The 23,757-nt window shown below is 43.7% G+C and overlaps 1 protein-coding gene across 1 annotated transcript in view; it reads right to left on the reverse strand.

Annotated features, from left to right (window-relative positions):
- ADAMTS18 (ADAM metallopeptidase with thrombospondin type 1 motif 18) overlaps positions 1-23,757 on the reverse strand; it is a 336,350-nt gene that overhangs the window by 304,575 nt on the left and 8,018 nt on the right. Inside the window, exon 3 of the mRNA XM_085637512.1 lies at positions 23,031-23,344. Coding sequence (XP_085493638.1) covers positions 23,031-23,344 — 314 coding nt within the window. The remainder of the gene's footprint in view (positions 1-23,030; positions 23,345-23,757) is intronic.

The following is a 23,757-nucleotide window of genomic DNA, read 5'->3' on the forward strand; positions in this document are numbered from 1 at the left end:
CCAATTTATCCCCACAACTTATGAATGATGTTGCACCCTCCTAATGTGCGAATAAATTTCCCTTTTAATATATGGCACCTTAAGCTCATAGTTGAGGAATCCCTGTCAACATCAAGCTTCTGCTATTCTCTCTTAGGCTGTTAAATTGACGTTAAAGGTACACTGTTTGTTTCTAAATGCTTGTCAGCTAACAAACATATGCTTCAAGGATTAATCAAAGGTCCACATCTGTGTTTGCTCCTGACTACTAGTATATCTCTTAGGCTGCAAAATTCCAAAAGAAAATCCGGTCCAATTTTCTCTCTCCAAAAGTTATATCTGGCATGAGCCATCTTTTAGATTCTTCCAAAAATAAAATTGCTATCGTATCTTTTAATTTGCTAACTAGGCTCTTGTATAGGATTGCTGTCATGTCATACTTTGAGTTGTGGCTTAGCCTCTTTCCACGCTACAAATCTCCAAACAGTTGTAAGCCACCTGTAAACTTTTTGCACATATATGTTCGGGTATGTTTTTGTATAGTTGAAACATGGCTTATGAATCTGAAAAACACATACTTCTACAGATGAACATAGAGAGGCCCGCTTTTTGTTTAGAGAATGTTCCAGCAGAGAAAAGTATTTATGGGAGAATGCTCCCCAAATTTTTTTCTGTTTATGCTAAAACCTGACTACCAGGCGAAGGTGGGAGAAGTACACAAACTTTACATCTTTGTGAACTTAATAAGTTGGATCGCACAAGCGTTTTGTTTGATCTTGATTAAGTAATGTGGCAAACATGTTGAAACACAAAGGAGCAGTTCGGTGTCTTAACCTATCTAGGTCAATCAAATATTTAACATTTACACTACCATTGATCAATTCTTAAATTTGGATTAAAAGACAGTGAAAGAGAGGGAAATCAGAAGTCAGGGGAAATGAAAGGAAATGTATGTTATATGATATACTGAAATGCAAGACAGACAGAAAAAGGGTGATTGGAAAATGACAATCACCCTAATCACCCCTCCTTCACACTCCACTATACACCAACCATCTACACATATAGATTTTCTATCTGATGGGGAAGATGGACATGTTGGTCTAAGGTCTTTAATAAAAATACAAAGCCTAGAGTTTGCTTAGTAAATACCCAAACAGAACATGTACTTTGAGTCTTCCAAACATTACAGCATAAAGCTATTGGTTGAATGGAATTATATTTCTTTATGTTTATTATTTAAACTTGATGTTTTATTACATTTATATACAGAGAAAAAAATCTAATGTGTGGATGAGAAATGCAGGGAATGATTAGAGAAAAATGATGGTGCTTACAAGAGGAGTGAGCAAGATAAGTGGTGCAGATTCTACAGATGCTACATAGTTCTGTTTTAGATATATGGATAAACGTTTGTTGAATAGCTGAAATTACCCTCATGGACCAGATAAAGAGTGTATTTCAGAAATATTGGACAGGTGGATTAAAAGACAGATACATGCTTAAGGGAATGTTGCTAGCAGGGAGGAAGAAATTAAGGTGATGGAATTTGATATTATAATGAAGATTGACAGCTGGTGCAGAGAATATACAGTGCATGTCGGGTGAATATCAAATGTTTTGAGGTACTATTTTGCAGGACATATTATACAAAGATAGGTAATATAGCAGATGGTATGTAAGTGGGTGATCAATGCACTCAATAGTGCAATCAAAAAGGCAATTACATTCTCCAACTTAGCAGTGTGTATGAAAGTTGAAAGGATAATTGCAAGGAAGACATTACAAATTAGTGTCACTTGAGATCAGCAGGTATAACTGACGTTGATGTAGGGCATAACATAAATCACACCAAACGATAAATTGAAGTGACAGAAGAGATTAACAGGGTCAAGTGCCTCAAGATTCTAAATATGGCAGCAAGGGACACAGGGGCATATTATCAAGGGCCATCTCGCCGCTTTTTTGGCTTTAACCCCTTCCATGCTTATGATGAGCTCAGCTTGTCATGAGTCACAGTGGAGCTGTCTTATGACGAGCTGAGCTTGTCATAACGTCCGCGGCCCGCCCACGCCTAATAAATTCCCCGCCTGTGCAGGAGAATTAATCAGTGGGCGGGGTCATGACGAGCTGAGCTCGTCATGAGCACAGCTCCACTGTGAGTCATGACGAGCTGAGCTCGTCACGAGCACAGCGGTGCCGCGCCCCCCCCGCACCATGGGGGAATTACCACTACAGGGAAGGGGTTAAAAGCCAAAAAAGTGGCAACAATATTATCTCCCTATCAACAATGCGGCGCTACCATGCATTAGCGCATGTTAGCTGCAGTTTTTGTAATGCCATGCATCTTAGCGATATACATCGCTAATGAGATGCAAAGAAGGCATTCCTGACCATTACTCCATGTAAATAATCGCTAACAAGGCTTCGCGATATTTACAAGCATGGAGCAGATCCGAGAAGCGATGAAAAAAGCTGTGCTAACCTCGGTTTTCACTGGAATCTAACGTCTGGTAAAATCCTGACAAAGCTATCTGTAATATGGGAGGTGGATTTACAGGTTAAGTCCACACTCCCATATTATCAAGCATTCCCTAAGCGCTGTGAAATCATCGCTTGATTTCACGCGCTATTGCCGATTATCGCCGTCTATCGCTGGTTTTCACATCGCCATTTAGCAAAGCGCTGCTAATACGCCACCAAGACGGCGATGTGAATCAGCGATAGACGGCGATAATGGTAAACGTGAAAAGCGCGATTTGCGATGTTTATCGCATTACCTTGATAATATGCTCCACAGTGTTTAGTAAGAACTGCTTTCTGGAGTGGGTAACATTCAGATATTAAAATGATCAATGAATATTGAAGAACATAATTTGTTATTTCAATATCAATCATTGAAGCAGTGTTGAGTGAAAGGAGAGAAGAAAGTGGAATAGAATACATTTTATATAAGGTCAAGAAATGTTTAAAAAATAGGGTGAACATAGCTTGTTAAAATTCAAATACACTTTGAATGGGTCAAGGGAAAGATTTGAGAGATCTGTGTACTTAAATGAACCACAGAAGCTGCAGTCAGGGAGATGTGAGCCAACTTAACATTGGTGAGCCGCACGCGAGAAAAAACTATGCCACAAGTTGGCTAGGTTTTGCTGGATCTCCCCCTCCAAAAGTGCAGATTGGGCAAAATTCTGCAAAGTCTTCCAGAGGAGAGGAGTATATCGCCCACCCCTACACAACACCCAAATCTAGGTTCCCCACGGGAAGAATGTCTAGCCCAGAAAGTATTGATGACACCTGTGACAGAGATGAATAGAGTGGACCTAAGTCACAAAGGTAACTTACACCTTTGAGGAAGTTTACTACTTTATGGTATTCACAAACTCTGAATGTAAATCACCCCTGAGTAATAGCAATTAGATTACTTTTGTGTGGGTGGGTCATATTCCCCCTAAACCCCTCCCTAACTCTCCCTCAACCTCTCTGACACCTTCCTAATCGCATCCCTTTTTGGAGTAATTCTGCCCCTTTAAAAAGCCACTCTTTTGTGTCCCACCCACATTTACTACCTAAACAGATACCTAAGTGTGCAGATATTCCGCAGTCAGGGTGGCGTATTCTGCACACATAGGTATAAGTATTGCCGAAGCATGAAAGCCGAACACAAATTGTGAATAGCACTTTGTAGTATGTTTTGTAGTGCTGCAAAACATACTACAAAGGGCAGTTGTTAATTCTAGCCCACTGTATACAACATTTCACAGTAGAATATTGCTTGTGGGTGTTGTGACAATCTTGTTCTTGTTTCAGAAAGTTATTAGAGGCTATGTTCTTGGGAGATTATGAGAAGTATGACAGTTTGACAATGATGCATGCAGCTTAAGAGGAATGATGTGTGTTATTGTAGTGCAAATTTTCAGGCATATTTAAATTGATTGAGATTTGATGAGTCCTTTTGTCAGGCTTGTAGGTATGGTGGATGTGAGTGTAAGTAAATATAGGAGGGGAGTCGTTGAGTTGAGTATGGGCCTCAAGAGCTTAGTGCTGCTCAATAAATGACCTAAATCCTCTAAAGATTGGTTTTGATAAAAATAAATGACAGGCCATACTTAGTCACAACAAAAATAATATCATATCAAGATAAACACACATATTGTAATGAATAAATTCCATCTCTATATTTTCATTCTTTATAACTTGAGGTGGGTGGAACTCGCAGAGTTTCAATCTGCAGAATTCCACTGAGTTACATGAAAACTCTGAGATTCGGCAAAGTTCCGCAAATGGGCTGAATTAGGCACATTGCGCTGCTTGTGCCTATTTTCAGCTTCGGGAGCTTGTTCCGCAATGGAAAATCTGCACGAATGTCACCACACAGTGTGCCAGAGTGCGTTGCATCTCGAGTTGATTTTGCTGCTGCTTGAGTAGATTTTCTACTCAAGCTGCAGCTTTCGGACTGCAAATGGTTGTGAGCATTAGCGAAATCTCACGGGGTGCCCTCCAAGCAACCGAATATCGCCCTAGGGGATGCCAAATCTCACTCGTGCTCACTAACTTACAGTTGGGGAGCCTTGTGTGAGAAAAAATCATTGCAACGCAGCGGTTGGTGGAATTTAGCCAGAACTCCATGCTACATGTGTAACGCAGGATGCTCTAAACTCCGCCAACTCCACCGGTGGAGCAGAATTTATCACCCACCCCTATTTATAACACCTTGCTCTTACTGTGTACAGACAACAAAACAAAGACTTTCCTAACACTTAAACCTTCCTCATACGTACTTGTGCCTGTCGACCAACCAGCTCTCCCTGCATCTTATAGTATCAAACAAGCAATCTGTCAAAAAAACTACCTCCACTATACCTGATCAAGTCTGTGCCTATGGATTAAACAAAATTACATTCCAAATTCCTTTACCCCCATCCCCGACTGTCACCAGAACTGTATGTGTGCCCTTGGACTGGAAAAATAAACTACCCCAATGGCTGTATCTGTTCCTGTCCAAGGTAAAGTGTGAAGTACTGTCTGGAATGTTGATGTCTGCCTGGAGCTCTCGAGAGGAAACGTTCCACAGGTTGGCATGGGAGCACTTCCTCTGAGGGCACCAATGGTGGCTTCTGCAGTGGCTACATTTAATAAATACAGTTGGCACCTACCTTTTCTCACATCCACTACAAAGTGCTAACACAGGATGTCATCCTTAAATTACCCATGAACAAAACCTCCCTGAACCCCTCCACCCTTCCCACAGGACTGACCACATTATATCTGGTTTGAGGTAAACACATTACATTACGAGCCGGAATGCCCGACTGCCCTCACCAACAATAGGGAAAAAACTCCCCATTGTAGTCAGGATAAAAAGAGCATTTAGGGGCAGTAGTCATCGCTGATCCAGCTGCAAATGAGGAAGCTGGACAGAGAGAGAGGCAGGTCCCAAGCAGCAAGGGCAGCAGCAGAGCAAAACCTGAGGACAGTCCAGCAGGGCAAGGGAGTGGCTCAAACTTCTCACAGAAGATGGTCCACTGTGACATGAATCAGCAGAGGGTCCAGTGGAAAGCGAGAGGATACTTCCAACCAGACCTTCATTACATTTTTCCACAGAAACATCTCTTCACCGCCTCTGGCCAATCACCAGTCCCACCTGACCTTTACAGTTTATGGGGTGAAAGTTGTCATTTTGTGGGTCACAAAAACCCACAAGTAAAAAGTACACTTGCCTTTGCCATTGGGATACCTCCGATCCTCCGACAGTTCCACTACTAAGACCAGTGCACTCCAGCTTGGATTGCACTTCTGGACACTGTTGGTGCTTTGTATAGTTCATCTTGGCTTACATTGAGATTGACTGAATGTTAAGGTATAGCAGTAAAGAAAGAGTTGAAGCCATGGCTATTTGAAATATATATTGGTACTATGTATCATTTTGCAAATGTGCACCATTTCTGTCATCTTGTCTACATAAAGCGAATGATGATAGTATAAAGCATTGCAGTGTTTCTTGGGCCTCCCTTGCTCCTCACACAGTAATTCACATAGACCATTACGGCGGCTGAATAAGTGCAATAATTCAGATCTGTATGTCTCAAGTGCAGTCAAGAGACTTTGACAAGGTACCCAATGGCATGAAGACATAGTGTTGCTGTGTGCAAATACTATAGGGAGGAGCTTAAGGTGCAGGTCGAAGTGTACGAATACTTAAGGATTCCATGATATCATGTTATTATTAATCTGAACGCATTATGAGCATCTTCTTCTCAGAATTGCTGCTTAGCACAGATGCAATCTGCTATCTTGAATCAGTATGTTCTATTGTGTTTACCAGCTTATTTGAAAGTCCTAACTTCTGCATTTTCACTTAAGAGTGCTCTGCGGCATGGTAAAGATGTATAAATGCTTTAACAAAAGCAAGATTCAGACTGTTACTTTAAGTGATTATCATGCATCACAGGGAATAAGTAGGGATTGTTATAGGGAATTTGTAGGGAGTGATCTGAGAGCATGCTTCCTGGGATATTGAGAAGCACACCATACTCTCTGTCTGTTCACCGAATGTCTGGGTTCTGATAACACTCTCATGGGGGGAAGCACTTAAGTTTGACGGTCTTGTGCTGAGTGCAGCAAACTGTCCATGGTTTGAGCCTTTCTTGCATTGCTCCCTGTACATCAGGCATCCCCTTTTCTTAAAAGACCAGAGTACAAAGGGCAGGCGTGTCGCACATAGGTCCATGACCATTGCATATTTCTAGGATAAGAAGTATGTACAATGAGCCTATTTTGAACATAATTACATGTCAGGGACTTGTTGAAAATGTACTTGGAACTACAAATACCTCTTACAAATGACCTTGAAAGCCTGCCCAATAGCCCATATGGATCTGGGTCTGCAAGCAGAAGGTTCACATGGTGGAATTACGGATGTGCTCTCCTCTGTGCAGACAGAAAGTGAACTCAGCAGTTTTCAATGTGTTGTGTTTCCTTTGAAAAATAGAAAAAAATACTATTTTAGATCTATTTGGTCCAGGGCTGGAAAGGCCTTACTTTAATTCAATTACCCTTTTCCCAGGTGGGCTGGAGCCAATGGAGGCCAGTTTCGAAAGAACAAGGCAAGGCCAATGCTGGTACCTGTCACTTTTTCCCAGCATCCTGAGGGTAACTTCAGCAGAGAGTGACTTCAAGAGAGAGAGAGATGTAGGGAGTTGGAGAGAAAGATCAGAGACAGAGAAGAGAGAGAGGAGGAATGGAAATAAACACAGAGAGAGAGACGGGCGTGGCCAGAGCTGCTTTTGGTTCCCATTATGGGTCCTATTTGTACACTTTTTTATAACAGCGCTGCGAGGCCATTCTAATTGTAATACAGTGCTATGTAAAACTTTGATAACACAATATATAAACAAAGCCACTCTTGAAAACAAAATATCGAGTTATTTAAAAAAGAAAACAGGAACGAAGATTTACACGGCAAAATATAGTTTAAAACACAGACAGCAGCAGCCAATCCTGTGAGTTCCTTGTGTACCCTCAACGTTCCCCTCTGGACTCTGCTACTAGGAAAGGTCTCCACAAAATCGAAATATCTTTGTTTCTTCTCTTCGAGGCAACCAAGTCAATCAACCCTGCAACCTATTCCAAAAGAGGCTCTTTATTCTCGAAGCAGCTCTAGGGGCAGATAACACACAACTGAATGACTGAGCCCTCGGGCCATCCGAAAAAGAGATCAAAGCGCCCCTCTGGTCTATTGAAATGCAATTGCTTCCTAATCACATTGTGGGGCCCCGGGCTTGCAAGAATGGGTTATGGAGGCCTTTTATAGGGAAGCTACCGCTAGTGAAAGGGACAATGGAGAGATTAGCGCTGCCAGCCATATAGGAGCAACAGCACTTTCCGCCTAATTGCAGGGAAGAAAGCAAACAGGAAAGCAGGGCACCCAGTGACAAAAATAGTTGGTGCAAAGAGAATATGCCGGCCATTCAGAGCTCACCATTGATCACAGCACAACATTCAGGCTGGAATCGTGATTGCTGGTGAAGGATTACACTCGGAGAGACAATGGTTCCACTTTTAGACCCAAAACAGACGAATAGTGTACTATCCTAATTATCTGCATTTGCAGATACACTGAGAAGCCTGTCTTTGATCTAACTAACAGAAAGAGCTGCTCCCAAAATTAATTTTGACAACTGAGTGCATTTAGAAAAGCAACTCAAAGGTTGTCGGCGTTATATGATGCCTTCCTTTTACCTTTTGATTTTAAATTATTAATTTCATACTTCGAAATATTAACAGCCTTTATACTTCATTTCTGTTGACTCTGTGCAAAGGAAAGCTTGGAACAATTCCTGGCACAGCTGCATTGAAATGGCCTTATGGATAATTGACTTTGTTAAATATTCTGAGGGGTGAATGAAAAGCGCACTTCCCAAATGGAAAGCAGTGCACATTAGATAGCGGAGTGCGGTGGACTGACACCCCATTTCCCTGGCCACATATCCCCGCCTCCTTTGCAGGAAGGCCATTCTCTGGGGAGCGGTGACAGAGATGTCACTTCCTGTTTGCTGCCAGCTACCCATACTATAATGTAAGTTTTTCTGCTTTTTTTCTTAGATGGCCGCAGGGGTCTATACATTCCCCACAGAGTATATGAGATCTCTCTTCGTCCTGCTGCCACGCGCCAAATCACAGGTGCACAGGGCCGGACTGGCCGTAGCGGGCACTGGGCATTTCCCCGGTGGGCCTCCAGGGTGTGGGCTGGTTTTGAGCCCCTGGGGGGGGGGCCGTTTTTGTTACAGGGCCGCTTCTGCAGCATAGCTGCAATATCGGCCTCTGTAACAAAATCGGCCGAAACCGGCCTTGACAACGAGCTCGGCCGCACCCCCAACCCCTTGTGGAGCCAGGCGAGAACTTTGCCAGGGCCGGTTTTGGTTCCCAGTCCGGCCCTGCAGGTGCAGGACCGTCAGGAGACCAGTTTGCTGAAGAAGGAAGACTGACATTGCCCTCCCCAAATGAATTCTCTCACGCGGAGGGGGCAGAGTGCACAGGGAATCCCCAGGGGCAGGCAGGCAGTAAGTTGCTCCTCAGGCTGATCTCCAGCCTCTTAAGCTGTCCTGCCACCCCTGCAAGCCACCCAGGCAGCCCTGCTGCCCCCCCAGGCAACCAATCGTTGCCACCCGTGGGAAATTTGAACCTGATACCAACGTTGGGCTGCTGCCATCAACCGGTCCATACCAGCCCGCACCTGTCTCCGGGACCTGCAAGGGGGACTGCAGCCCCTTTGTCCAGACCCTCAGTATGCATCATAGTTAGAACCTCACCCTCCACCACGGGACTATTTTTTCATTTCAGAAAATCTGAATAATCGTGCTAACAATTGTGTACTATAATTTCCCCCATGTTTTTTTGCGGCTGGTTGCGTTTGAGGTGGCAAATCAACTACACTGGCACTGGTGCCCTGGTCACTCGCCAGCAGTCCAAAGAGCAAGGAGGCAGGTCTAGGCTTAAGGGAAGGATGTCAGAAGGCCCTGGAAAATTACTCAATGGAGAAATTTGGTATGGGCTACAGGCCAGGACCTTTGAAAGCCCAGAACCATTCTACAATGGGCATAGTGCATCATAAGAGGGTCTCGAAAAGGGACCACTCTGGCACAAAAGTTGAATTTGCTACTGATCTCAATAAAATGTTTGGCACATAACAGTGATGAATGTTATTTTACACAGATGTGAAACGCCTTGGCACATTTGTTTATAAATATGTAATAAGTGCAGCTTTATGTTTCAAATAAATGTGAATGGCTCCTTTGGAGGGATTGATCCTCCGAGCTTCAGCTGCCTATTGAAGAGGGCATGTATGCATGAAAGCCAGTTGCTTTTTTATTCATCATTGGAAGATATAAGACAAAAAAACATAATTTGATATGCAAGCTCCGTTTTGAGAGTCATAGCAAGAGTGGCATAGGCCCTTATGCAAGCAAGGAAAATAACTGTTTCTTCTTTGCTGCCCATTTTTGTAATAAGAGACAGCCATTATTTGGGTGCAGTCCGCCAGTACCGTCTGTGGGCCTCTTAAACACTCAACCTGCTACAATAATGGCAGCTATGGCGCTGTGTATGCTGAAGGCAGCAACATATTTACTGAGATACTATATAAACAAAGGGCCTGGTGTAAAGCTGGATGAAAATGACTTCTTTACTTTAGGAAAGTTCCCTTTTTGTATGGTCACCCCACCTCCACCTTTTGCTCCAATGCTGTTGGTTATGCAGTGGCGGCTCCTCCACTATGGCGGAGGAGCATCACCCTACTGATGAGTGCCAGACAGCAGACAGAACAGGGAAAAATAAAAAAATAATAAAACTATTTCATTATCATTTTATTTTTCTTTCTGCTGCAGGCAGCCAAGTTTGTGTGGGACAGGGCCATGACAAATGCAGGGAGAGGAGTAGTGCACACTGTAAAGTGCGCATGACGGATTAGACGTCCAACAGAGGCTCTCCCAATGTAAGGAGAGCGTTGATATGGCAGGGAGCTGGGGGTCAGCGGGACGGACGGGCCATGGCCGCCTCGTCCTGCTGGCAAGGGATGGCACAGATTGGTCTGTGCGTCCACTGCCCCAGAAGCACTAAAGTGCTTCCGAGACAGTGGCTCTTGATCCCGCCCCTATTTAAGCAGCCGAGCGGTAGCAAGCAGAGCTCTTGAATCCTGCTCGAAGCAAGATGCTGTTGCCTTTCTGGATGCCGCCATCCCCCCCCGAAGTCACGTGCTGGTGCCGCAGGTTGTAGGCCCCCTTACATTGCCTTGAAGGGAGCTGTGCGGGCTCGAGCTAGGTCGGTGGGACTTGTTTGAATTGGTTGTTTCTGAAATGTGTTGGCTGGCAAAGAAATTCCTGGAGGCCACAATTGCATGGTCCAATATTGTCCCGAGGTTGAGTTGGAGATTGGGTAAGTCAGTAAGGGCGCTAAATGAGTCAGCAGAAAGGTTGAACCGGAAAGTGTGTAAGTTGTTCAGGACAGATCGGTTGTCAGCCATACCTTACGGGTGCATCAAAGGGGAACGTTTTCTATTGCAGGATGGAGTGCACCTGTATAAAGAAGGTACTGCAATGTTTTTGGGAAATTTACTGGCCTGGCCTGGCTAGCCCAGCGTGCATCGTTTGTCGGGGAGCAGATAGCCGGTGAACTAAGCCTGTGGCGTGAGGTCAAGATTGGGGGGTCACTTCAGGCCCTTTACAGCATTCGTTTTTTACCAAAGTTAACATCTGCATCCATGGACCCTCCAAGGGGTGCTGCCACCAGGTCGGGAGGAGGTGGCAGGGGCGCCGAGGGTGCTGGGTGGTCGCTCACATGCGGTCCTTACCTATCAACCACAATGCACAGGTGCATTTGGGCACAACCTCGCACTGGCCCTTGGGGGACGACAAACCTGGGTGTAGTTGTGCCCGCCAAAAGTATCCTAAGGACAGCCAGGCACCCTGCACAAGAGTTTTCAGATGCCGTAGGGAGGGGAGAGGGAAGGTGGGCTCATTCCATAAGAAGGGCCCCCGAAGGGGTAAAAGAAGGGGCAGAGCCAGTTTAATCTCACTCTTAACGGTTCCGAAATATTTTTTGTTGGTTACACAGGAACAGACTAAATTCTCTGTTAAGGCTAGGTCACAATTGTAAACTGAAATGCAAATAATGTGGTTACTGTGTAAAAAAATATATAAATTGTATTTTTTATTGTGTGAGAAATGATAATAAATATGGCATGGGGTCTTACGACCCCTATCCCAAAGAAATAAAAAATGGGCTTGTTGCATTAATGTGTCATGGGATTTGGGTAGTAGTAAGTATTCATATTCATGGGACATTGGCGACTCCCTGGCCATATGTCTAAGGCCGTCCAAACAGTCATGCGCACTTTGATCTCTCTCCACCCTAGCTGTGTTGTACATATGGCTGGAGTAGAGGCACAGGCTCCTAGGACCTGAGCCAGCATTAAACAAGCCCTCTGAGGACAATCATGGCACTGCTTTCATGAGAGCAGCATCTTGATTGGCGCCCAGTAGCCACGCACTGCACAGCAAGTTTCAGATGAGTACCATTTTCCCAAGACATTTAGACGTCGAAATAACTTTCTGCTGAGCTACCCGCTGCCACGGCTTGTCAGTGTAAAGTACTTTTACTTGGCACTACACCTCAAGGGAACATTGCAAAAACGTAATCCAATGTCAAGAGTGGCTTTGTTGTTGACTTTTTGCACCCATTTCCTCCCCAGCACCCTGTAACCAGTAAAACCAGCTCCCCCACAGCTCCTGCCTCAGCATCAAGGACAGCAAGGACAACTCTGCACCCGAGCTTCTAGAGCCAGGTAAAATCAAACTAACTGTTGTGCCTGGGTCCCGAGACATGCGTCACCTTTACCTTCCTTGGGTTTCATGCAACTCGACCTGCAAGTGACAGATTGTCACTAGTAGTTGTTCCCATTGACTGCAGTCGTAAAGTTTGGCAATATTGTTTTGCACTGATTTAACTTTGTTTCTAGAATTCATATCTTCAGTTATACTTATCCAATTAACTTCATTTTGGTTTCTAAATGTATTTATTACTATGCTTTATTTTTATAAATTGGGGACGGATTTCTTTCAAGTTGTGTCAAATACTAATCATCTGTGTTGGTACTCTGAAATGCTTAGAAAGCCGGACAGCTCTTTGCCCCTCTACTAGGACTGAGCTATAGATTTATTGTTGTGAATCCAAGGACCATCCATGGGTATTGTGAGAGCATTGCATGTTGAAGCCTAACCAGAATCACCACATAATACTCCACCTTCCTACAATTACTTTATATGATTAAAACAGCCAGATTAATTAACAACTCCCAACAGATACTCGAAAGCACAATTTAGCTGAGTAGTCACTGAAAAGAAGAGTGTAACTTGTTTTGGAAGCTTGCCTGTACCTAGAGCAGGATTGACTCTGTATCAGCATTGCAGTTAGCTGTATTACTTCACAACAAGACACTACAAATTGGATCACACTTGCCTGTTTTCCTTCATTGCAAAAGTTGTAGAATGCTTATAAAATGGCATCTTAACAAATAAAATGGTATACTTACTCCACATCCAACGGGGATTCCTTGATTAATATTCAAAAAGTATGTGTGTGCCATCAGATTTATTCAAAGTAGATGTGCATATATTTCTCTTCAAATTAAAAGTATTTCACCTGAGAAGATTTGTTAAGTCCCATGTCATTATCAGGTGCCTTTTGCGGGTCTTGGCAGCATAACTGAGAGTCCCATCTCACGCCATAGTTTTCTTATCAATTTCGCACTGATGTACATATTTGGGTATGTGAGTAAAAAAAAGAGAAAACATCCTTTTTTGGTTCTTGCACAGAATAGTAATTACTGCATGTATCTTCTTTGGCAGAGGCCCAGACATAGCATTAATAATATTGCTGGCTGTAAATGTGATTAAATGTGTTAAGTGGGGGGGGTGGAGGGTATATAAACTTAAATAAACAGCATGGACTGATTGTATTTGCTAATATTGTAAAAATATGATAACATTGCACTGTGCATTCATAGTACTAAGTGTCTGTGATCTTCTAAAGATTTGACATTTTCTGTATGTAAACTGCAGGTAGACAAGTCTCTCTGTATGCCTTCCTTTCTTTCTCTCTCACTCTTTCGTGGGTCTCTTCTGCATTGGGCCACGCCCCCTGCTCCACCGGCTGCTACTTATTCAGGCGTGCAGCGGTCCTCTGTGATCATTTCTCCGCTGCCGCTGAGCCAACCATTTTGCCCACATACTCGCACATAAAAACTTTTTACCACAGGAACCTTGTTCCTTATTTTTTAACTTGCTGAATAGAGCGCTTGTTGTGTAGGGTTGTGGGGACCTACGTGGGAGACATTGGCTTTTACCTGTGTTGTGTTGCTAAGACGCCCCCAATCACTCGCTCCTTATCCGCGAGTGTGGTAGGTGGGTCTCTTCCGCATTGGGCCACGCTCCCTGCTCCACTGGCTGCTACTTATTCAGGCGGGTGCTAGCGTGCAGCGGTCCTCTGTGATCTTTTCTCCGCTGCCGCTGAGCCAACCATTTTGCCCACATACTCGCACATAAAAACTTTTTACCACAGGAACCTTGTTCCTTATTTTTTAACTTGCTGAATAGAGCGCTTGTTGTGTAGGGTTGTGGGGACCTACGTGGGAGATATTGGCTTTTACCTGTGTTGTGTTGCTAAGACGCCCCCAATCACTCGCTCCTAATCCGCGAGTGTGGTAGGTGGGTCTCTTCCGCATTGGGCCACGCCCCCTGGTCCACCGGCTGCTACTTATTCAACCGGATGCAAGTGCGCATCGCGCGCGCGCAGCGGGTGCGCCGATGGCGTGCCGGAGGCGCGCCAGAGGCAAGCCCGTCTGCGCCCGTCCGCGCCCTAGAGCGCCCAGCGGCCAGAAATAATGTCCCTGACAAGTGGGACTGCAGTCTACGCCGCAAATACTCTGCTGGGGAACTGTATCACCTACGGGGTAAGGAATGCGTTTGCATGCCGTCTGACTTGTCAGTTAGACCTTTGGCCAATTGCACAGGCTGTGACTTTACATTTAACCATAACAGAGACAAAACACAAACTGTACCCTCTATAACAAAAGCTTCATTGGGGTCAGTAAGCACCACTTTTAATTTCTGGAGTATTAACTGTAGGTCCCTCCCAAAAAACAAGGAACATATATTTGATCTCCTAAGCACCGCTCTCCCGGATGCACTATTTCTCACAGAAACCTGGCTTCACGCCAGTTCCTGTGCGGATGTGGCCAGTGCTCTTCCACCGGGCTATGTTATACTGAGAAGAGACCGTAGTTCTGGGAGAGGTGGTGGGATCGCTATTATATTTAACATGCCGGTTAGAAGCCCTGCCATTTTCAGACTGTGAAGCTGGGCTGTTTAAATTGGCACTTTCACCTCACATTACCATTTCGGGTATTCTCCTTTATTGTCCCCCAGATAAATCCACCCAGTGGCTCTCTTCATACTCAGAGCAGATAGCTCCTTATGTTTTGAAGGCGGCAAACTTTGTTATCTTGGGTGATTTCAATCTTCATTTAGAAGACACTAATAACAAATTGAGCAAAGCGTTCCTGGCAGACTGTGAGGCAATTAATCTAGCTTTACGTAATCAGGGACCCACCCATCAGGCAGGACACCTACTTGATCCAGTTTTATCTAATATCTCGCTGGATTGTAGTATTCCACCCCTCCCCCTTATCTGGTCCGACCACTTTGCTGTTCAATTCAGTTTTACTTCAGTTAGCGTCGTTCCACCAGTTTTCCCTCTTAATGCTGCTAAATTTAGAGCGTGGTCTAAATTGAACTTGGCTAAGTTCAACGCTGAGCTGGCATCTACATGCCCTGACATCTATGGTCCTATATCCTCTCTGAACTTAGAGGTGTCTCAGTGGCTGTCACCACAATTGAGCACCATCTTCCTCTCTGCACTAAGCGTCCTCTTGTACATTTGCCCCCTGCCCCTTGGTTCACGCAGGACCTCAAAACAATGAAGGCCAAGTGCAAACACCTGGAAAGGTGTTGGAGGAAAACCTACTCAGCAGAGAGTAAATTAACTTATAGGTTAGCTCTAAAACATTATCATCTAGCCTGTAGGAAAACGAAAGGGACTTTCGTCTCTGAATCCATTTCTAAGGCCAGTAATCGCCCCAAGGCTCTTTTCTCTATGATAAAAAAGCTGGCAGGGGCTGATACATCTCCAGCCTCTCCAATACTTGATGAATCCCAATGTAATGAGATCGCTGACTTTTTTACTACCAAAGTCGAAATCATTCATAATTCCTTGGCAGCTAGTACACCACTGCCCAGAAGTGAGTTTTCTCCCATTATTTATGGTGAGAGCCCTTCTCCCAAGGAAATGATCTCTGAATGGCCTTTATTGGACCAAGAGTCTCTACGCCTTTGTCTTTCTAAGGTGAAATCTGGCTCCCCTTTAGATCCCATGCCTCCTACCATTCTTGGCCAGCTCGCACCAGCTCCCCTTCTTGTGATTCAAGAATTGCTTAATGCCTCTCTTCGGGAGTCCACTGTTCTCGTTGACTGGAAGAGGGCCATGGTGATCCCTCTTTTGAAAAAACCTGGGGCGGACCCCAACATTTTTGCTAACTTTCGGCCTATCTCCTTGCTACCCATGTTTTCAAAAATCTTGGAGAAACATGTTAATATTCATCTAACTGCCCATGTAGAGGCAACAGGTTATCTGCACTCCTCTCAGTCAGGCTTCCGTACAAACTTTTCCACAGAAACTGCCCTACTGGGGGTCACTGAGACTCTACGTAGTCATCTGGATCAAGGCGAAACCATGGCGTTGATACTGCTTGACTTGAGCGCCGCCTTTGACACGGTGTCCCATTCTATTCTTCTCACCGCATTAAAAAAGGCTCGGGTGGCTGAGTCGGCTCTGTCCTGGCTAGCCTCGTTTTTGTGTCAGCGCTCATTTCAGGTCTGTTCATCAAGTTGCTCCTCCTCTATCCGTACATCTGCTTACGGGGTTCCCCAGGGGTCTACGCTAAGCCCTATGCTTTTTAACATCTACGTACGACCCCTGGCCTCGATAGTGGAGGAGGTGGGACTATCTCTCTACTCTTACGCAGATGATACGCAGATCATTTTTTCCCTATCCTCAAACAAGGAGTGCTCCTCTTCAACACTTCAGGAGGGACTTGGTCGCGTGGCTGAATGGATGCAGGCTAACGTATTAAAACTTAACGGTGACAAAACCAAAATTGTTATACTGGGCAAGGACAAACATCTTTGGGGCCCTTATCACTGGCCCTTGGTAATGGGTCCGTTACCCCAACCGGTTACGCATGTACGCAACCTGGGCTTCTTGCTGGACGATTCTTTATCTATGCGCCAACAAGTTGTCAGCATTTGAGCCACCTGCTTTACCATCTTAAGGTGGCTTCGAAAAATCCTTTGGCTACTTCCCGTTCTAACAAGACGTACCGTGGTCCAGGCTCTTGTAACCTCTCGCCTCGACTATGGCAATGTACTCTATCTGGGTTGTAGCCAGGAGGTACGTAAGAAGCTCCAGTTGGTGCAGAATTCTGCCGCCCGGCTCCTCTGCAAGGTCCCGAAGAGATCTTCCATCTCCCCTTGTCTGCGGGACTTACATTGGCTGCGTATAGAGAGCCGCATTAAATTTAAGGCTCTTTGCTTCATGTTTAAAATCAAACATGGCTCGGCACCTCTGTACTTATGTTCACTGGTCCATCCTTACGCCCCTTCCCGCGCTCTTAGATCAGCCTCCCAGGGTAATTATGTGATCCCCAGATTCAAATTGGTGAGAATGGGGGGCCGCTCCTTTTCTCACCTGGCCCCTAAGCTTTGGAATTCCCTTCCTGTATCTCTAAAATTTCAACCCATTTTTACACAGTTCCGTAGGGGCCTGAAAACTTGGCTCTTCTCACAGTAGACACTTATCTCAGTTGGCCTCTCCACCTTTGGCGCCGGGAGACCCCATGGTGGGTAGCTGTGCGCCCTATAAATTTATTTACAATACAATACAATTTCCCTTTCTTTCTCTCGTTCAATCTTTCTCTTCCTCTGTATTTCTCTTTCCCAATATCTCTCTCATTTTCAGACTCTATTCTCCTTTCTCTCATTCATGTACTCAATGTTCCACCCCTTCTTTTTAATCCTCTCTATCCCACTTCATCTTTCTCATTCCTTCCCACCTGTCTCTTTCACACATCTATTCTATTACAATTTCTCTAGTTCTTTCTCTGCTCCTGTATACACTTTCATGTTCTCTGTCTCCATCTCTCTCTCACACTCACACAGACGCACTCTCTCTCTTGCTCTTTCTTGCATCACTCTCTTTTGTGTATCTGTCTACCTTTTCACCTCGCACACTGCGTCTCTGTCTGTTTCCTTCTTCAATGTCTCATTGACTTTCCTCTCTACTTCTTGTCTCTCACTCTCAGTAGCTCACACTTTAGGATTGGTGAATATGGAGCTTACACCTATCATGCCCAATATACTGTATTGTATAATTACTTTGAAGTGCTTTGACTCAGCTTCCTTTTGCCATTGGCACATTTTGCGAGGGATTCTTCAGGCACTGTCTTGAGACATTTTCAGACCTATCTTGGGTTAGCTCACATGAATATTTTAGTCTGCTTTTGTGCTGCCTGTTTCGGTGTTTCCATTTGCTGTCATTGGCACACAGGAGGTACTATTTTGCATCAATAATCAGTTGGTAAGCAATCTGGTTCCACTCGAAAGCAAGCACTTAGGAAAGCATCTGAAAATTGGATGCTTCAGAAACAAAAATCCGCAAAGTCAATAGGCTTGGCTGTTATTACTTTTATTAAACACACACAATAGTAATTAAGAGTGTAAAAGTAACAAAATGTAAAATCAAACCTATACAAATGTGGTGTGCATTTCAAGAAAAAGTATAAATAAATTAACCATCATAAAAATGAATAAATTAAAGCATAGAGTGCGCCACTAATAACTAGACTAACGTGGACTGTGTATTAGGCAGGTGTGGGTAAGAGATAAATGCAATCACTCAGAGTATCGACAGCCAATTTGTGAAATAGGCTATCCTTTGCCTCATGCTGTAAGACGTGGTGCACGGAAGCAAAATGTGAATGACACTTGAACAGACCAATGGCTGAATCCTAGAAGAACTGAAATTGGTAAAGTTCTGCAGAATAGTTTTGGGGCTATCAGTAGGATGAATTAAAAATCTAATTATTTCATTGGCAGCAGACAATTATTTTACTTACTTAAAAGTTCCTTGTGAAATAACACTAAATGTTTGCAATAATAGCACCAAAACATGAAACTTTTTTGTGGATGTGAGTATTTTTATTATGACTTTTTGTAAACATCTGGGGTAAAAAGGAGAACACTGTCTCTAGGCCAGGCCTAAAAAAACTGACTTTTCTGTGGTTTTCATATTTCGAATGCTTTTGTCAACACTTAAGCCCCAGTACTAGAACACCAACTGATGACTGATTACAAACATGGTGGCCATCTTGGAATGGCATCGTACATATACTTTCATTGTTTTGCTGTTTCAAAATGGCCACTGAATTTCTAATAAGCTGGCGGGTGGCTATGCAGCACTTGGGAGCAAGCACTAACAAAAGTATCTGGAAAATGGATGATAAAGAAAGCAACACTTTTAAGGTCTGGCAAGCAAGGCCGGACTGGCTGTAGCCAGCATCAGGCATTTCCCCGGGTGGCTGGAAGGGTGGGGGCTCGTTTTGCAGTGGTGGGGGGCTAGTTTTGTTACGGGGGTGGTTTTGCAGTGGTGCTGCAATATCGGCCTCCAGTAGCTAAAGCAGCAAGCAAGCATTTCCAGCCTCCTGGGGCCAGGCAGTGGTTCACCCAGAGCTGGTGCGGACAATTTGCCAGGGCTGCTTTGGGTTCCCAGTCTGGCCCTGCTGGCAAGAGACACAGACAGTTCTAGAGACAGCTTCAGCTGTTCTGTAAATAATTCATACTAAAAATACATTCTCATACATACATTTAGGATTTGATTCTGCCCTCTTCAACAATTGGCTGTTTTGTACTGTGAGTGACAGCACTTTTTTTATCAGGTGTGTAAAGCCACCTGAAAATAATGCAAGTCAGTCCAGGGGCTGGTATTGTTGGGATATCGGCCACTCCATTGTTTCGCATTTTTATATTAGTACCAAACCTTTCGGGAAAATTGCATACCTTAGTCATTTAAAAAATGCATGCTTGCCAAGGAAGATGTATTTTTTGCTTTTTTCTGCATTGAATCTCCAGTAAACAAACAAGCACTGGCAAAGCCACTAGGTTTGGTGTTTGTATGACATACACACAATCAATAGAAATGTTAAACTTTGCAATGCGTGTGCTGTATTAATTTAATTTCTCACTCCTACTAATCTATCTGTCTATCTATCTATCTATCTATCTATCTATCTATCTATCTATCTATCTATCTATCTATCTATCTATCTATCTATCTATCTATCTATCTATCTATCTATCTATCTATATCTATCTATCTATCTATCTATCTGTCTGTCTGTCTGTCTGTCTGTCTGTCTGTCTGTCTATCTATCTATCTATCTATCTATCTATCTATCTATCTATCTATCTATCTATCTATCTATCTATCTATCTATCTATCTATCTATCTATCTATCTATCTATCTATCTATCTGTCTATCTATCTATCTATCTATCTATCTATCTATCTATCTATCTATCTATCTATCTCCCAGCACAATAAAAATCACCATCATGTCAATTAAGAAAAACGTGGATCCACTGGTTTATCTAAATCAGACATTGACACCAACAAGTCTCAAGATGGACTTCATAGCAGAAGAGGCCAATGAAACATACACTGGGTCCCTATGCTGACCCAAATTTCAATACATTGAATACATTTCTTTCTTAGTAGAACATAGAGGCCTTCCAAATTCTCCTATCCCAAGGCCCAATTTTCTTTGGTAGATAACAACCCTGGTGCTCTAATTCCCTTTTGACACCACCAATAGGCCCATCTATTGAGGTGTGAAACTGTTAGCATTTCAAGTATGCCCACACATGAAAGGGTTAAGCCCTATAATCCACCCAGGCCAACTAGACATTGGCATGGAGCAGCTCAAATGAATAGAGGGGGGTAATCAAGGCTTGGCTCAAGGGGAATATCTAGTTCTGACTTAACCTATGAATTATGGGGACATGCAAGCTAAAACGAAATTTGCCAAAATTCTCATGCACTGTACTTTTCTCTCCCTAATGCAGTTCTAAAAGCCAAAATCCCTACATGCAGTGCAGCTGAGCATGTGCTATCTATAAAGGTCTGTGTGCCTCACTAGTTGAGCTGCAATTACCCTGTGTCTCATTATGGGTCTGTAAAATGTAAGCTACCTCTGCAGGATGCCTGAGTCCTTTTTTAACAAATAGATGGAATTGCTGTCATTGGGCTGCTGACCATCACACTCTTTACTGTTTATTCAGTGAGGGAAAGGTAGTATTATTAACATAAACATAGCCTCTTGTCTTCCATTACACTTACCTTTATACTTTTTTTTAGGAAAGGATTGTTTTCACATTTTATGCATGCTATTGAGTCAGATTGAATTATGTTGTGATACTTGTTTTTATTGAACTTAATATTCTAATTTAGATCATGAACTATTTTAACAAAAAAGAACTGCCTTTCAATGATAAAAGGGAAAGAGGATATATCCATGCAGTGATTGAACTGTAAAATGTGTAATCAAGAACCCTGGGTTCAAATACCAGCTTCTCCACTTGGCTAAAATGTGTGATTTCATGCAAGCCTGCTCACATTGCTGTGCCTTCTTTTGATTGATGTCAAAATCTGAGAGCACCTTGAATGAATTCAGTTCAGGATTCACTTTATATAACAATCTGACTAGTGGATGGTTTAAGAGACAATAATATTGCCCCACATACATCAATAATATTGGCTCACATGACACTATTTAAGACAATCACCCATGGCGTAGCATGCATGCGAACAAGGCAATGTTGTGGCTGAAACGCGTCATGGCGGAATATTGTGCAAAATAAAATCTTTTGGCAAAGTACAGGTGTCTGCACCTGGTCCATAACAATTGTACTGAAGTGACGGGGAGTGGAGATAACAATATTGGCTATACATTTAGTGCAATTGAGAAACCTAGATCCCTGATGCTTTCTCATGTCAGTGTCGAAAAAGACTGAAGAAAAGGAACTTCAGTACCGAAAGTGCGAGGGACGCGTTGGCAGTCATCAGGGGCAGCCAGGCAGGTAAGTGGCTATCAGGTAGCCTTTCCCTTTATAACACCTCTCCTGCTGCCCCTGACAATTACTGGCGACCCTACCGATCCGGCAGCCACCAATGGTCGCTGACAGCTGGGGACCACAGAAATTCAAAACAGGGCAACCATTGGCCACTGTCCTGATCTGGACTGCACCTATTTCCGGGCCTGCCATCATGTGCCTTGACCCCTTGTCCAATGTACTCAATTGAAGTGAATAAATACCTTATTTTTCATTTGAAAGAGCCTTTTTCATAATTTTTCCTGATCTTTTCTTTCCCATTTGCATGCCAAATCTTTTCATGGCTCGGTTTGTGCTTTGGCTCCCAGAGCCAAGCCAGACGCCGGCTTTGACTCTGTCGTGGCTCATTATATGAATCTCCTGCCTTCCCACTTCTACAAGCGACGATGACATAAATATCCCTAGCCCAGATTATCAAATATTTTGACAGTGGTGTATATTTGCAATGGTTGATAAGTGGAAAAAATTGCACTTCTGCCCCGCTCTCTTGGTTAAAATGTTTTTTGTTGTACCAGTCTGTCGTACCAATGATCATCCTGCACTGGTCAGGTGGTGCAAAGTTTAGTACAAATCTGCAGTACAGTAGTTTAAAGTTTATATAAACTTGTGCTTAACACAAAAAAACAGATAGAGTCCACTGCCTATTTGGGAAGGCTGTAATCTAACACAGCAAAATAATCACTGAACTACAGACAAAAGCATAGGAAAAAACAGTCGACCTGAGTATAAAGTTCAAGAAGATGAAACATTCACACTTTAAATCCAGGCGAGAAACAATAGCAGGATTACATTGAGGCCGTCTTGCCTTTATTGCTGTCCTTATAGATGTTTCCAATAAGGATAGCTGTTGTAAAGTAGTCTCTCGAGCAATCCCTGCTAGCACTCAACTGGAGGCAGAGGATCCCCCCAAACAGTAAAGAGCAGGAGGTGAGAAAGGAAAGCTCCACTGGTCTGAACCAAGACATGACTGACAAAGTCTCTAGCCAATGGCTGAAAGAGGCTGGTCGAAGAAACCCAGTGGAAGAAAGGCGGACCTAAATCAAACTCTGAAACTGCTGTCAGCAGTCTGTCAGGTTGACAACAGAGCTGCCAAACTCCAGGCCTAAAAAGTCTCAATCAAATTAAACTTATAAATTCACTGAAAAACATTGCAAATATCAACAAAGACAGACCGTGGACACAACTTTAATCTGTTGAAGAAACAAAATGACTTACCAAACCCAAGCATGTAGATATCGCCACTGAAGAGCTGGTATAGTTTCTTATAAATCCGTGGTAGAAACAGGGTTCGATTTCCTGCTGATGAGGCTGGATCCCATCCTTTCCTGCTATCTGGATATGAAAGCCTTCGCTTAATATGACCGAAGGTTTCAGTTCTAAGTGCAGGTCCTGTCCAAATGCTGAAACTCGGTAGTGCAAAGAACTGTCTGAACTGGGCGCTGCTCGCTTCTTTCTGCTGCTATGTAAAACTTCATGTGAAATGTATGTTCCACTGGCATCCACTTCAACAGGTGTCACAAACACATAATCTGCAAAGATAAAATGCCAGCTTTGAACATTCCACCCATGACACATCTGTATAACACCTAGCAGTACATACTGTGACAGAGAAGAGCCCTTTCCTATGTGCTAACTTTGCTGCAAAGTAATCAAAGGCCTGTGGCTAGAGACATATCAACTTTTTGTTTATTTGGAGATGTGCAATGCTGCAAATTGTTGCTACCCAGGACGCCAAGACGAGAAGAGCAAACCGGAAAGCTGGACGCTTTTGAGGTCATTGTGCCACTGCACTGTTTTCAGCCCCAAGGGAGACATCATTTGCATCTCATCACTTCCCTGCACTGTAGCCGCGACCCGGAAGAAGTTGCTTCTTGTGTGAAGTGTCTGTAAAATAGCAACATCTAGCCCTGGTCCAGGGAAGCCCGGACAGTATGGGAGCCCA

Source organism: Triturus cristatus, chromosome 12 (assembly GCF_964204655.1).
Source record: "Triturus cristatus chromosome 12, aTriCri1.1, whole genome shotgun sequence".
Classification (NCBI taxonomy): domain Eukaryota; kingdom Metazoa; phylum Chordata; class Amphibia; order Caudata; family Salamandridae; genus Triturus; species Triturus cristatus.